This window comes from Pristis pectinata, chromosome 12, assembly GCF_009764475.1.
Source record: "Pristis pectinata isolate sPriPec2 chromosome 12, sPriPec2.1.pri, whole genome shotgun sequence".
NCBI lineage: Eukaryota > Metazoa > Chordata > Chondrichthyes > Rhinopristiformes > Pristidae > Pristis > Pristis pectinata.
The window spans coordinates 32,200,735-32,213,625 of record NC_067416.1 but is presented as its reverse complement, the minus strand read 5'-3'; the positions used below and the strand labels follow the sequence as shown (position 1 = coordinate 32,213,625).

General features: G+C 38.1%; 1 protein-coding gene across 1 annotated transcript in view; it reads left to right on the top strand.

Moving 5' to 3' along the window:
* Positions 1-12,891, top strand: part of hectd2 (HECT domain containing 2) — a 92,031-nt gene that overhangs the window by 19,796 nt on the left and 59,344 nt on the right. Inside the window, exons 4-5 of the mRNA XM_052027298.1 lie at positions 6,728-6,866; positions 12,144-12,246. Of these exons, the coding sequence (XP_051883258.1) occupies positions 6,728-6,866; positions 12,144-12,246 (242 nt within the window). The remainder of the gene's footprint in view (positions 1-6,727; positions 6,867-12,143; positions 12,247-12,891) is intronic.

Here is a 12,891-nt window from a genome sequence, read left to right as displayed (position 1 = left end):
AGTTTAAGGGAGGTGTGTTTAAATGCCTGCAATTAACTCATTCATTGAAGGTGAGCTTTAATGGGGAGAAGTGGATAATTATTAGTGAAATTAATGTCCTTTTAGAGATACTACTGAGTTCTTTCTCAATAAAATTTTGCTCCTCTTTCTATCAAACCTGTTGACTGGGGCCCAAAAAACACCAGTAAAACAGAGCTGAGAATCAGCTGCTGTTTATGTATCCATATAAATCTGACCCTGCTCCATTTGAACAAAAACTTGCTTTATAGCTAATATCTCTGTTCCCTCTGGGGAAAATGTTTAGTAGTGAGCTCTTGTGTGGTTGGCTCCATTTGGCAGTGCTGGAGCTTTCAAGCTGTCAAAATTTAATGAAGCGTATTTTGGATGTGCTTAACAACACATCAGAAGAGGAAGGCCATCTACGTCACCAATAGCAATGGTGGGAATCTGCACATGCAGTGGGGTTGTGGTGCATAAGACAGGGCCTGAGATCATATCTTGTGTCACAGGGTTTGCAGATAGGAGCTTGGCTGCCTTGTCCTCTGAGAATACAGCCCTCACACAGGCTGATGTTGGCAAAGCAGGTGATGCAGATATCTGCAGCCTCTGAAGAAAACCTGTTGGACCTAGTGGCCCCCATTCCCAGTGGATGTGAAAGCAAATCATACACTCCCTGGTGTTTGAAACAAACAAAGCCAATTCAGCCATGCCAGCCTAAAGTGGACTTTAGATTAAACCTTGCTTCTAGTTCTTATAGCTCTGCAGGCTATGGTTCTTCATGTGTTCAGCCATTATAAATGTGCCCTTGTAGGCAGTGAATTCGCTGAGTGAAATCATTTTTTCTCAGCTGCCCTCTATTCCTTCTAGTAAGTAACTTAAATCTGTGCTCATAGTTACTGAGCTCTTTGCTAAGTATTGATTGCTTCAAGATATCTGTAGTAACATTCTTAGTTTCTCAGTTAGACAACCATAAATACAAAAGGAAGATGATGGGTGAATTATTTGTAAAGCCCGGGCACTGAGTAACCTTTCTATTCTGACTATTGTCGTCATTCAAGTGAGCACACAGATTCACCTCTGTGGCTGGATTCTCCCAGGTATATGATGCCATCAAATGCAAAGAAATATCCAATAATCAGAATAGCAGCCAGATGCTTTTGTGAACTAGGGATATTTTTGTCACTGTAATTGATGTGTAATCACTGTCATGATGCTTTAATACTGAGGAGGTCCAAAAATCCAGGCCTTTTCATTCCAAGAAGCAGATTTAAGCAAGATAACAAGAATTCTACCAATTAGCCACAGGCCTGATATAAGTGGTGGCATGTAACTACCAGATATGTCAAAGAAAGCAGAGAGAATATGAAGTGCTTCAAATATCTAGGTGGGAGTGGGCCACCAGTGGAGGTGTCTAGAATTATAGTGGTGTGTCTCATGCAGTTTTGTGCAGCAAAATGGATTACTGGTGGAGGAGGATGAAGGGGCTCATCATTTTATTCAGATGAGGGAAAACTGAGGACATTGAAACGGGGGCACCCCCGTCAGACCAGTCATAATACATTGCTGGGTGAGTGTATCTGATTCCATTTTATCTGGATTTATTAAAAGTGAGTAGCAAAACATTTTGTTTGCATAGCTGTACATCCTGTGATATTGCAGCCTCAAAAGGAAATATCCTCTGCATATAGATGAATCTTGTATTTTCTGTTCTGATTTGATCCATAAAATGCTAACTATATGGTGTCTGAGAGAATGTAAGACTATTCTATTGGCTTCCTCTGCTCTCTCCAACAATGTTGTCTTGATGAGTTACTGAGGGAGATGTATCTTTTTTGCCACTGACTGCACCCAGCAATAATTAGTGATACTGGACAGAATCTGGTTACTGTCTTTGTTCAATATTCATCGTGAACCCTTCCTGACTCTGCATGCTCCATCTGCAAATTGTCTTTTTAAGTATAGCTGAGGTTGTGACATGCAGGTGTGTATCATGCCTGCTGCTCAGCTTGGAGATGGGGGAAATTTATTGCTTCAGATGTGTCGTGATTGCAGATTCTGACATGCTAACTTAACTGTGGGCTTTGCAAAATTCTGACCCTTTGCTTAGATGCTGCCTGCAATTTAATATCAGGACTAATTAATAGAAATGTTTAATGTTTATAATGCTGTTATTGCTAATGTGTTCTCATGATCTGGTAATAAAAAGTATTTTTCCCTCTTTAGCAATAATGTCAATGCTAAATCCTAGTTTTCTCCGATTTGTGTGATGCTCTCATTTCTACAAATTCCTTTACTGCTGTTCTTCTTGCAAACAGCAGTAAAATTAGCATGGCAGTTTACTTGCACTGTATTAAAGTGAGTTTTATTTTTGCTTAATGCTCTAAAATTGCTCCAAGACCAAGATATTTTATGTGACATTTGTTAGGCAGGCTTATTGGTGTGCTGAGGGAGGTATTTTATGCAGCTGTCACAACTAAGCATATTGTGCAGTAGTTGCTGTAACAATAAGGGGACCAAAAGTTAATTTATAATATACATGAATATTTCTAAACTACTTTCCTCCATTGATTAAAGTTTAATATACTTGAACAGTTCAATGTTTAAAGTGCAGACCACCCCACTGGAATATCCCCACAGCTATCATGAACAGGCTCTGACCTCCCATACCACCTTCTCAGTCCAATTCTAACTTCCCACTTTTGGCCCAAGTATAAATCAAAAATGATTCGTATCTATTTCCACTATGCATATGGAAAAAAAATTCTATCTGTAATATGATGGGGCCCCCAAATTCATTGATTGGCAGCCATGTGATACTCAAATCGCCATCCTAATCTCATTTAATGCCTAATCCCAAATGAATACTATTTTAGTGACTCTATTTTAGAGGATATGGGCCAAATGTAGGTAACTGGGACTAGCTTAGATGGGTATCTTGGTCAGCATGGAGGGGTTGGGCTGAAAGGCCTGTTTCCATGCTGTATTATTTTGAGTCTAAAGTACAACAGGTATGTTTATATTCACTTCCTTTTGTTATCATTTTTGTTTACTCCTCATTTTACATCCTTTTTGAGTTTCTCATGGTTCCTTACAACACAGGAGGCCATTCAGCCCAGCTCAAAGTAATCCTGCCTATCACATTGCCCCACTTATTTTCCTATAACCTATAAAAGCTCTTCATCAGTTTGAATATGCTTTTCACTTTTCCTGAAGTACTTGGACATATAATGTGACCAGGATATCTTCAAACCGACAAGCACAGCCAGAAACCAAGACCTCACCACTTTGGTCTCTTTGTCCTGTGAGACCTTTCTTCTGAATATGATTGAATGCAAAAGCTGAACATTCTTTCTGTGCTCAACCCAGGGTTAACAGCAACTTAAATTTCTTTCCAGTATGATAATGCCAGCATTGGTGACTTAACCCATTTGTACTGATTTGTGTTGGCCACTATCTTAGCGCCACACCATACTGGCTTGCTTTGTCATCTGAACGTTTCTGAGCTTAAGCTTCACTCTGTAGGTCTGAGTATAACCATTGCTGTACTATTCCAGCTGAGGTACAAGCTCCATTCCCACTCCCAATTTCTGTACATGTTTTATTCCACTCTCTTCTGGAACTGCATTTATAATTATTCAAATTAGTAGTTGATAATGTGGTGTTATACCATTTTGAAATGGCATTTGTCTAGCATCTGTATGAATATAAGGACCTTTCTCATAGTTCTCGATATTCTGCAAGAAGTGATTGTTCTAACACTTGTGTTTCTGTCCCTGTTTTCCAAACCAGACTAACAACCTTGACCCAAAGCACTTAAGCTCCCTGTTCTTTGCAGGTTCCCAATCCCTTTCCCCTCCCAATTCAGGGCACCCCAAATGTATCATGAGTGAGGAGATCACAATAAGAGAAAGTGAGAGATGGAGGTAAGAAAAGCAAACAGGGAGACCAAGCTGACAAATTCTAAAAATGGAAGAGCAGAGAGACAGGAACAAGAAAAGAGCAATTTTATTTGTAGTTTGTAACACCATAATTGACGAAGTATGCTTTTTTTACAGGATTGGATTTAAATTGGAGCTTTCTCCCTCTCAAAAAATATAATTATTAATTTCATAGCATTTAACTATTCCAGTTATTTATAATATCTTCAGTTCCATTTGTTATTGGAATGGGATAAATGTAAATTGCTTGCTTTCCAGCTGTCAACTCTTAATAATTCTTTGGTTCCATGTTTTCTCTTCTTTCAAATACTTTGAACTTCCTGCTCCATCAAATTCACTTACTCTGATTGTAAATGATTGAAGTTTGGGTTGCTTTATATGCTAAAGGACTTTTTATAGGCAATGTTTGTATCACGGACAGCTGTGTGCACACAACACTATCATGCATTGTGTAACAATTGCACGTGAGTAGGATCCTCTGTCAACTTAGCAATGCTGAGTTCAAAGCATGATTATGCAAAAGGTGCTTGTGTCCACACTAATCTGACATTTTGTTAGCTTTTCTAAAAAGGAATTGTTAAAACAAAATCACAGTGAGACTGCTGAAACAAGCCTTTCTGCACATACAGAATGCTGCGGTAATTAATTTGCACATTTATTAAAATTTACAAATTGTGAAATGCCACTTAATGAATGGCAGTCTAAAACATTTAAATTAATGACTATCTCATCATCTGCAAGCTTCAACTATTTTCTGGTCACATTTATGTCAGATAGCTATATTTTGAATACATTTGAATTGGTTGCCTGGTAACAGTGATTTTTTTCCCCCCCACCCCCCCAAGAGATTAATGCCAATCTTGATTGTTATACCACACTTTCTTTCCACAGGTTTGGCGTTCCTCATTATAAATGCGTTTTCAAAACATTTCAGTTTTGAAACCTGCCCTTAGCAACCAAACCACAGTGAATCCATGACTCTGTTACCAGAGCAACGAGAATCTCAGAACATTAAAGCCAGCTCCAGTGAAGGAACATATCCAGTCTTATTGTATTTACCTTTTTGCCTAGCAACATATGATGTGACACAACAGTACTTCAAGATTATGCTGCAAAATTCAACCTGAGTTTATAACGTTAAAAACTCAGTTTGTATTTTAAATAACTGTTACTATGGTCAGTACTCTTATTTGAAGTGAAATTGAGAACAATTCTTTTTGCCTTGAATGTTGTGATGCAAATTAATTTAAACTGTTCCAAATTAGGCTGAACCTGAGGCAGCTGATGTATTTAAGCAGTATATTTTGTATTAATTGTAGGCCACCTATTTAATTATACTCCCATAGGAGACTCTGCTTAAAACATTGATTACCCTTTTATTGGTTGGGTATGTTTTGAGTTTTATTTATTACCTATACAATTTGGGTATCTGCAGTTACCAAAATACCCTGTTTATCCCTTTGATAGATGAATTATCTGTCATCAAGATATTCTGAAAATGTTAAGATATTTGTGTTGATCATTTAGCTTTTCAAAAACAAATATGCTATCAATGCCAGAGTTAGTAAGGTGGGATAATTTTTATGGAAGCTTGTGCTTAGTATTTATCTTGCCATTTTTAATCATTTGCTTCATAACTGTGTCAAAGGTGTTTTTCATGCGATAATGTTAAGCAGCAATAAAAATCTTCATTTATTAAATGCCTGTACCATAACATGTGATTCATTGCCAATTAAATTAATAGGTTGAATCTCCTTGCAGTTATAATGCCACAATATTCCATATATTTAGAATGAAGGGAGGAGGCTGGGTGGGGAATGTGATTGGGGTGACAGCAAAAAAGGTTGCGGTGAGGGAGAGATAATATCCATACGATGCACTGAACACTGCCAAAATAGTTTAATTTACTGCAGCATTTTATTTTTAAGTCCTTCTTGGCAGTAATCTATTTAAGGTTCCTTGTCACTATCCCCTAATGTTTAATGAACTTTTCACTATACAAGAGAACAATATTCTCAGCAGTTTGTGCCCAGTAATTTTTTGTACACTGCTGGAAATCATCCAGGTTCACAGAGGACTGAAGAACAGCTGTTTCATGTACACGCGTGTGTTTTTGTTTGTGTGTGTGTGTGTGTGTGTGTGTGTGTGTGTGTGTCAGTTTTTCTCCCTGGTGAAGATGAAGCCCAAAATGAGTGAAATACAGAAGCACCTTGGAGCTATGTGTTGCTTCTTTGTTTATTTATCCTCCATCTATGAGTAGTTATATCCCTAGGTGTCAAATCTGCAAGTTGGTACTTGTCCACTTCTCCCACTGTGATACAAACTTTGTATTTACATTTTGTTTGACATATAACTCAGGCTGCATATTACTGTTACAATAAAGCACTGGCTTGCCAGAGAGGCAATATGAACAATGAAGCTGCTATCAATAGTGATCTTGGAATTAAAGGTGCAAGAACTAATTTGAAGACTTTACAGATGGAGGGTACTGGTAAACTTAGTCTTATAGCTACAGTTTGCTAGAAGAGCTTGCAGAGATGTGGGTGTAAGCTGCTGATCTCCTGATCACAATATCATCATAAGGAGACACTTAATTAAGACTGGGTCCTTTCCACAAGTGAGAAAGCTTAAACTGAAAGATAATGCCTTGGATTATTTTTATGAAACTTCCAAGTAATTAATGATAGCAGATTAATGATAATGGAGTTTGTGCATATTTTAAAATCTTATTAAAGTCAAATTAATATACCATGAATTAGCAGTTACATGATGCTCTCCTTTTCTTGCAGTACGAGAACTGCCGCCTATTAATCCAGATGTACGTCAAAAGCAGCGCATCTCAATAGAGATCTTACCCCCTGAAATGAAAGCTCCTTTCCCTCCTGATCCAGTACTTCCCATCCGAACTAAAACAGTAAAGGAATTTCAGTAAGTATTTAGAACTGTTTGAAGTAAATTTGTTTGTCTACTTACAATTTTGCAGGGGGTTATTGCCCTAACTGTGACTACCACAATAGTCTCCAGTATTACTGTAATCCCACTACTCTTACTGTCTTTACTGCAACTCCAGCTGTAACCCACCACTGTTACTGCCTCACTATAATATCAACAAGAGCCTACTGATATTATTGCCCTCACTGTACCTCCTGTTGTAGCCCACCAGTATCACTGCCATCACTGCAATTCCAATTACATCCTTCTGGTAGAACTTGTTTTTATTGTAGCTCCAGCCCACGTATTACTGCCAATACTGTAACTCTATTTGTATCCTACTGGTATTGATGCTCTAACTACAGCAAAAAGCCCTCATGCTACTGCCCTTCAATGTTGACTCCAGCAGTAACCCCCTAGTAGTATTGCTATTACTGTAACTCCAGTTATTGTCATCTATGGAGATCATGATTGATCAACTGTAATTAATCACTGCTTTTCATTATGGACATGGATGTGAAATTAAAATTGCCACTTAACCTCCAAAAACATGTGATAACCTGCTCACATCTGGTTGCAATGGAAGGAAAGGTCCCTCGCGTAAGCAACATTTCATCTATTCCCTGAGGAAATAGGTTTTTGAAGTCAAGGTTTAGCAATGAAATCCAATGAGAGTAGTAGATTTTATTTCAGTTTGGGTTATCATCATATTAACTATCAATTTTTCTCAGCAGCAGTCAACATTTCTTGAATTTTGGTCATTTTATCTTAACTTTAAAGCAGCTCTCTTGAAATTTTAATAAAAACTTCCTCAGTGAATTGTGAGGTTTTCACTTGGAGCTGTTAAAATCTTTTCATAATTAGATCTAATTAATTGTATTTTATCAGTATAATGAATTAAAATCTTGCTTTTCAGAATCCTCTTTTATATATCCTTCACAGCCTCTTTAAATCTGTTGCTGAAAGTTGGGAGACAATAATGGAGTATGCATCTCACAACTTTTATAATTAAGTAGATGGATTGGAAATTCACACAGCTCCAGAGATAAAGGTGCTATGCTGTGACAATCAGCTTAACTCAAAGTAAAGCAATTTTGTGCTTCGACGAGGCTTCCCCCAGATTACATCTGTATCCATTCATTTATGATCATAGTAGTCAATTAGTCCAGGAACAGAACAAAAAAAAACACAAGGAAACACCATAAAATCCATATTAATTCCTTTCTTACACAAGATGAAAAATTGTTCAATCTTGGGAGTTTCAAGGAAATTTCCCATAATGCCTCTTCCTGAAACTTTACAAAGGCTAAATACCTGGCAGTGGCTGATTTGTTTGATTGGACAATTTTTAAGGAAGGTCACTCTCTCCCATCACTGACTTCATTCAAATTTCAGATCCAGTCTCTTTAGCCTTCTAGTAAGCTCAGAAGGGTGAAGTATGCTTTTAAATGCCTGATGTAATTTTTTTATCTACATGATCTGTTTTCCATCTGATTCATTTCCCTCATGATTGTTGCAGGGGCTGATTCCTTTCCTGCTGTGAATCTAGGCCTGCACTTAAACCAGCCTACTGGAATTAATCATTCTGGGTCACCTAAATAATAGTTGGAATGTGTGGGCATCCATGGCTTAACTGGCATGTTAATAAGAACTTTGGGCAGAGCAAATAAGTTGTAGTCAGTGATAAGTTTTAACCAGGCCTTTTATTTAGGGAACATTTCTTATCCCTCGGACAATCCGGTGCAAGCTGCCTTGCTGAAGTAGCAGACACTGAATCTATAGCTATGTCATTATTTATATTGCAGTGACGGGCCAGAATACATATTTCTATTATGCCTTGAGGGTTGCAACTGGTTTATTTAATATTGATAAAGGTACTTTATTCAACAAATGGAAGCACTGCTGGAAAATTCCACCTTAAATCTAATGCAAAATCTGAAAGGTTAAAGATAATAGCAGAAGAATCATTTTGCATTGAGGATTTCTAAGCATTTGCCTATATTATTTTAATAGATTACATGTGGGGCCATAAAACCTTCAATAAGCATAAAGGGTTTTAGAATCCTATCCAAAAGATACTTAAATAATTAACCCAAGCCTGACTTTCAGTGTTTTGAGCTGCTCATTCAAGGATCCAGTTCCTCTACAGTTGACTTTCACTGACTACCTTAGCCCACTCTTTACTAAAAAGATTTTTTTTCATGGTATTAGGTTTAGAGAATAGTTTTTGTTTAAACATGTTTTGATTCCCCACAAGCTCAAAAAATGCATGCAAAAATAGAAATTCTGCTTAAACTTTTTAAAATATTATTTTTGGGAATGGGAGCTCAGCTGGCAAGGATTGGCAATTCATGACTGGGTATGAGGAGCTGACATTGGCAACATCCTTAAACCACTCGTGCACATTGATTTTTACATAACTGAATGACCTGGTCGGTCAGAGAGCAGTTGAACGATGATTGTGATGTGGCTCTGGGGTCGATGTATAGAAATGTATGTGAGTGGCAGGTTTTCATTCCTAATGCTCATTGGTGAACCAGGTGGGTTTTTACAACTAATGCCAGATATTCAATTCCATTTTTTTCTGCAACATGTGAATTAATTTCTTAAATTTCACTTTATAGTGATCTTAAATCACTTCTAATCAATTCTTTTTTGAGGCCTTATTGCAGCAACATGAGTATGACACCACCTAACTTTAGGGGCTAAATGTTGTGTGGTTTCTCCTCACCTATTGAACACTGCAGTATTCTCTTCTTACTGTGGCAAGTGGATAAACTTGGTCCTGTTTTGGATATGAGAGCAATGACCATATTCCCGAAGCCAGAAGATTCCAAGTCCTCTCTTTTTGCACAACATGTCTGAAATATAGTCCCTACATGATTGGTTATCATGGAGTTAAATAGGGAATGTTTTTATGTAGTGATTTAACAATTTCTGAATGGTTTGAGGAAAAATCGTGTCTTGAGCTGGGATGAGGTGGATTTGTGTTGGTTACGGGATGGGATATTCTAGTTAAGACCATTCCCTGTACTTAAAATTATATTCTTTTAATGAGGCTTGTACAATACACAAGAGATGTCTGAATGATAGTAGAAGGAAGATCATCTATTTTATCAAGTATTCATCATTTTTGAATAATACCATTCCTCACACAGCATAATCTATAGTAGTCATCCCCAAAGGCCCAGCTGGTGTTTTTGTAATAACTTTGGCAAAAATCAGTTGAGTTAATATGCAGATTCTAAGCACTCAACAGGGTAGGATCTGAAAATCACAGTTACTGTATGTGAAATGGAACATCCTCTGAACCATTCAAGTCCCTATAGGGCATATGAGGATTTCAGTTATCTGTATAAGGCTGTTGTTGATATTGCTCAAAAGTCAGAAATTGTATGGACTAATATTTTGTTGTTGTATTCAAATTATTTTTTGGGAGGAGGTGAGTGACATCATGATAGTGGATGTCATTGTCATTGCTCCAGTAAGTACTGTAGATTCAGTCCTGATCTTAAGTGATGTAGCAGTTCGTGTTGCAGCTGTATAAAACTTGGGTTAGGCTGCACTTGGAGTATTGTGTGCAGCTCTGGTCACCCCACTACAGGAAGAATGTGGAGGCTTTGAGAGGGTGCAGAAGAGGTTCACCAAGATGTTGCCTGGATTAGAGAGTATTAGCTGTAGGGAGAAGTTGGACAAACTTGGATTGCTTTCTCTGGAGTGTTGGAGGCTGAGGGGACACTTGATGAAAGTTTATAAAACTTATGAGAGGCATAGATAGGGTAAATAGTCACTTTTCCAGGATAGAAATGTCAAATACTAGACGATGTAGCTATAAGGTAAGGGAGAAAGTTTAAGGGAGATGTGTGGGGCAAGTTTTTTTTTTACACAGTGGTAGGTGCCTGGAATGTGGTTCCAGGGATGGTTGTGGAAGCAGACATGATAGTGGCATTAAAGAGGCATTTAGACACCTCAACATAAAGGGAATGGAGGGATATGGATCATGTGCAGGCAGATGGGATTAGCTTCATTTGGCATCATGGTTGGCACAGATTGTGGGCTGCAGGGCCTGTTCCTGTGCTGTATTGTTTCATTGCCTGTATGGAATTTACATATCTTCCTGTGACCAGGATGGCTTCTTCTGGGTGCTCTGGTTTCCTCCCACATCCCAAAGACCTACCAGTTGGTGGGTTAAATGGTCACTGTAGATTGCCTCTAGTGTATAGGTGAGTGGTAAAATCTGGGGGGAATTGAGGGGAATGTGCAGAGAATAAAATGGGATTAGTGTAGATGGGTGTTTGATGGTTTATATGGACTTGGTAGGCTGAAGATCCTGTTTCTGTGCTGTATGACTGTTGCAAGTAAGTGGATCCATCTGTTTATTGAAGCATATGTTCTTCATTTGTGATATTTATAGATGACTTAGATGAGGGGGTGGAGGGCTGGGTTAGTAAGTTTGCAGACGACACTAAGATCGGTGTTGTGGATAGTGTGGAGGGCTGTTGGAGCTTACAGAGGGATATTGATAGGATGCAGAGCTGGGCTGACAAGTGGCAGATGGCGTTCAATCCGGAGAAGTGTGAGGTGGCACACTTTGGAAGGACAAACTCCAGGGCAGAATACTGGGTGAATGGCAAGGTACTTGGCAGTGTGGAGGAGCAGAGGGATCTGGGGGTTCATATTCACAGTTCATTGAAAGTTGCCTCACAGGTGGAAAGAGCAGTTAAGAAGGCCGATGGGATGTTGGCTTTCATAAATCGCGGGATTGAGTTTAAGAGCCACGAGGTGATGATGCAGCTTTACAAAACTCTAGTTAGGCCACACTTGGAGTACTGTGTTCAGTTCTGGTCGCCTCATTATAGGAAGGATGTGGAGGCTTTGGAGAGGGTGCAGAGGAGATTTACCAGGATGCTGCCTAGATTAGAGAGTATTGAATATGAGGAGAGGCTTAAGGTGCTAGGGCTTTATTCACTGGAAAGGAGGAGGATGAGAGTAGACATGATAGAGGTATATAAAATACTGAAAGGAATAGATAGAGTAGATATGTGGGAGGAAGGGGTTAGGTAGTGTGAGGGTGGTTTGATGGATGGCACAACATGGTGGGCTGAAGGGCCTGTTTTGTGCTATTCTATGGTTCGTATCTAATTTTGAACTGTTAGACTATAACTAAGGAGTATAGTGACATTCGGCATTCGCCAAGGCAGAATTTTAATGAAGATAAACATTATTAGCTTGATTAACATAAACACATGTATTTGTTTATATTTATGATTACAGGGAAGATATAGAAAAAGCCAAGACTTCAGGAGACTGGAAAATTGTCCATGATTTTTATTCAACAACATTTGATTCTTTTCTGGAACTTAACGCAGCTTTCAAGGTATACAGATGTTTCATTTTGTTTCAGGAAAAAAAAATGGAGCTGGTGTTACACCTATTCATCGTGTCCCTATCTAACAAGTTGTAGATGATTTTAATGATTTTCAGTAACTGTTCCCGAGAGACACGGCACAGTGCTCATTTTATGTTCCCATGAGATGGAGTGATCCAACCGAGATACAAATTACAAAAAACCCTATGTTAGAAGTATCAATTATTTGCTTTCTAATTATGACACCCAACTTCCTGATTTATAATTTGGATTCCACATCTTCCTGATAAACTATATGGTTTATCCGTTCTATCTTTTAATGTCTGCTTTTAAATCTGCTTCATTTGTGAATTTCAAAAGCACTAAGTTTTTGAAAAAGTCATTGATCTAGATGCTGTAGAAGTGAAAATTCAGTTAAATAGAAAAGATATTTGTTTTTAACAGATAAGGAAAATAATGAGGCAAAATAATGTTTTCAACTTATAATGTGCACATAATAGTCAGTCCTATTTCCAATACAAATAAACTATAAGTGATATTAGATAAGAGAAATTGGTCAGGGTAGAACAGAAAGTAATGTCCTAATCAACACAGCTGTCAATAATCAGGGTAGATTATAGATTGTCCTGATCAACATAGGACATAGGGTGTCTT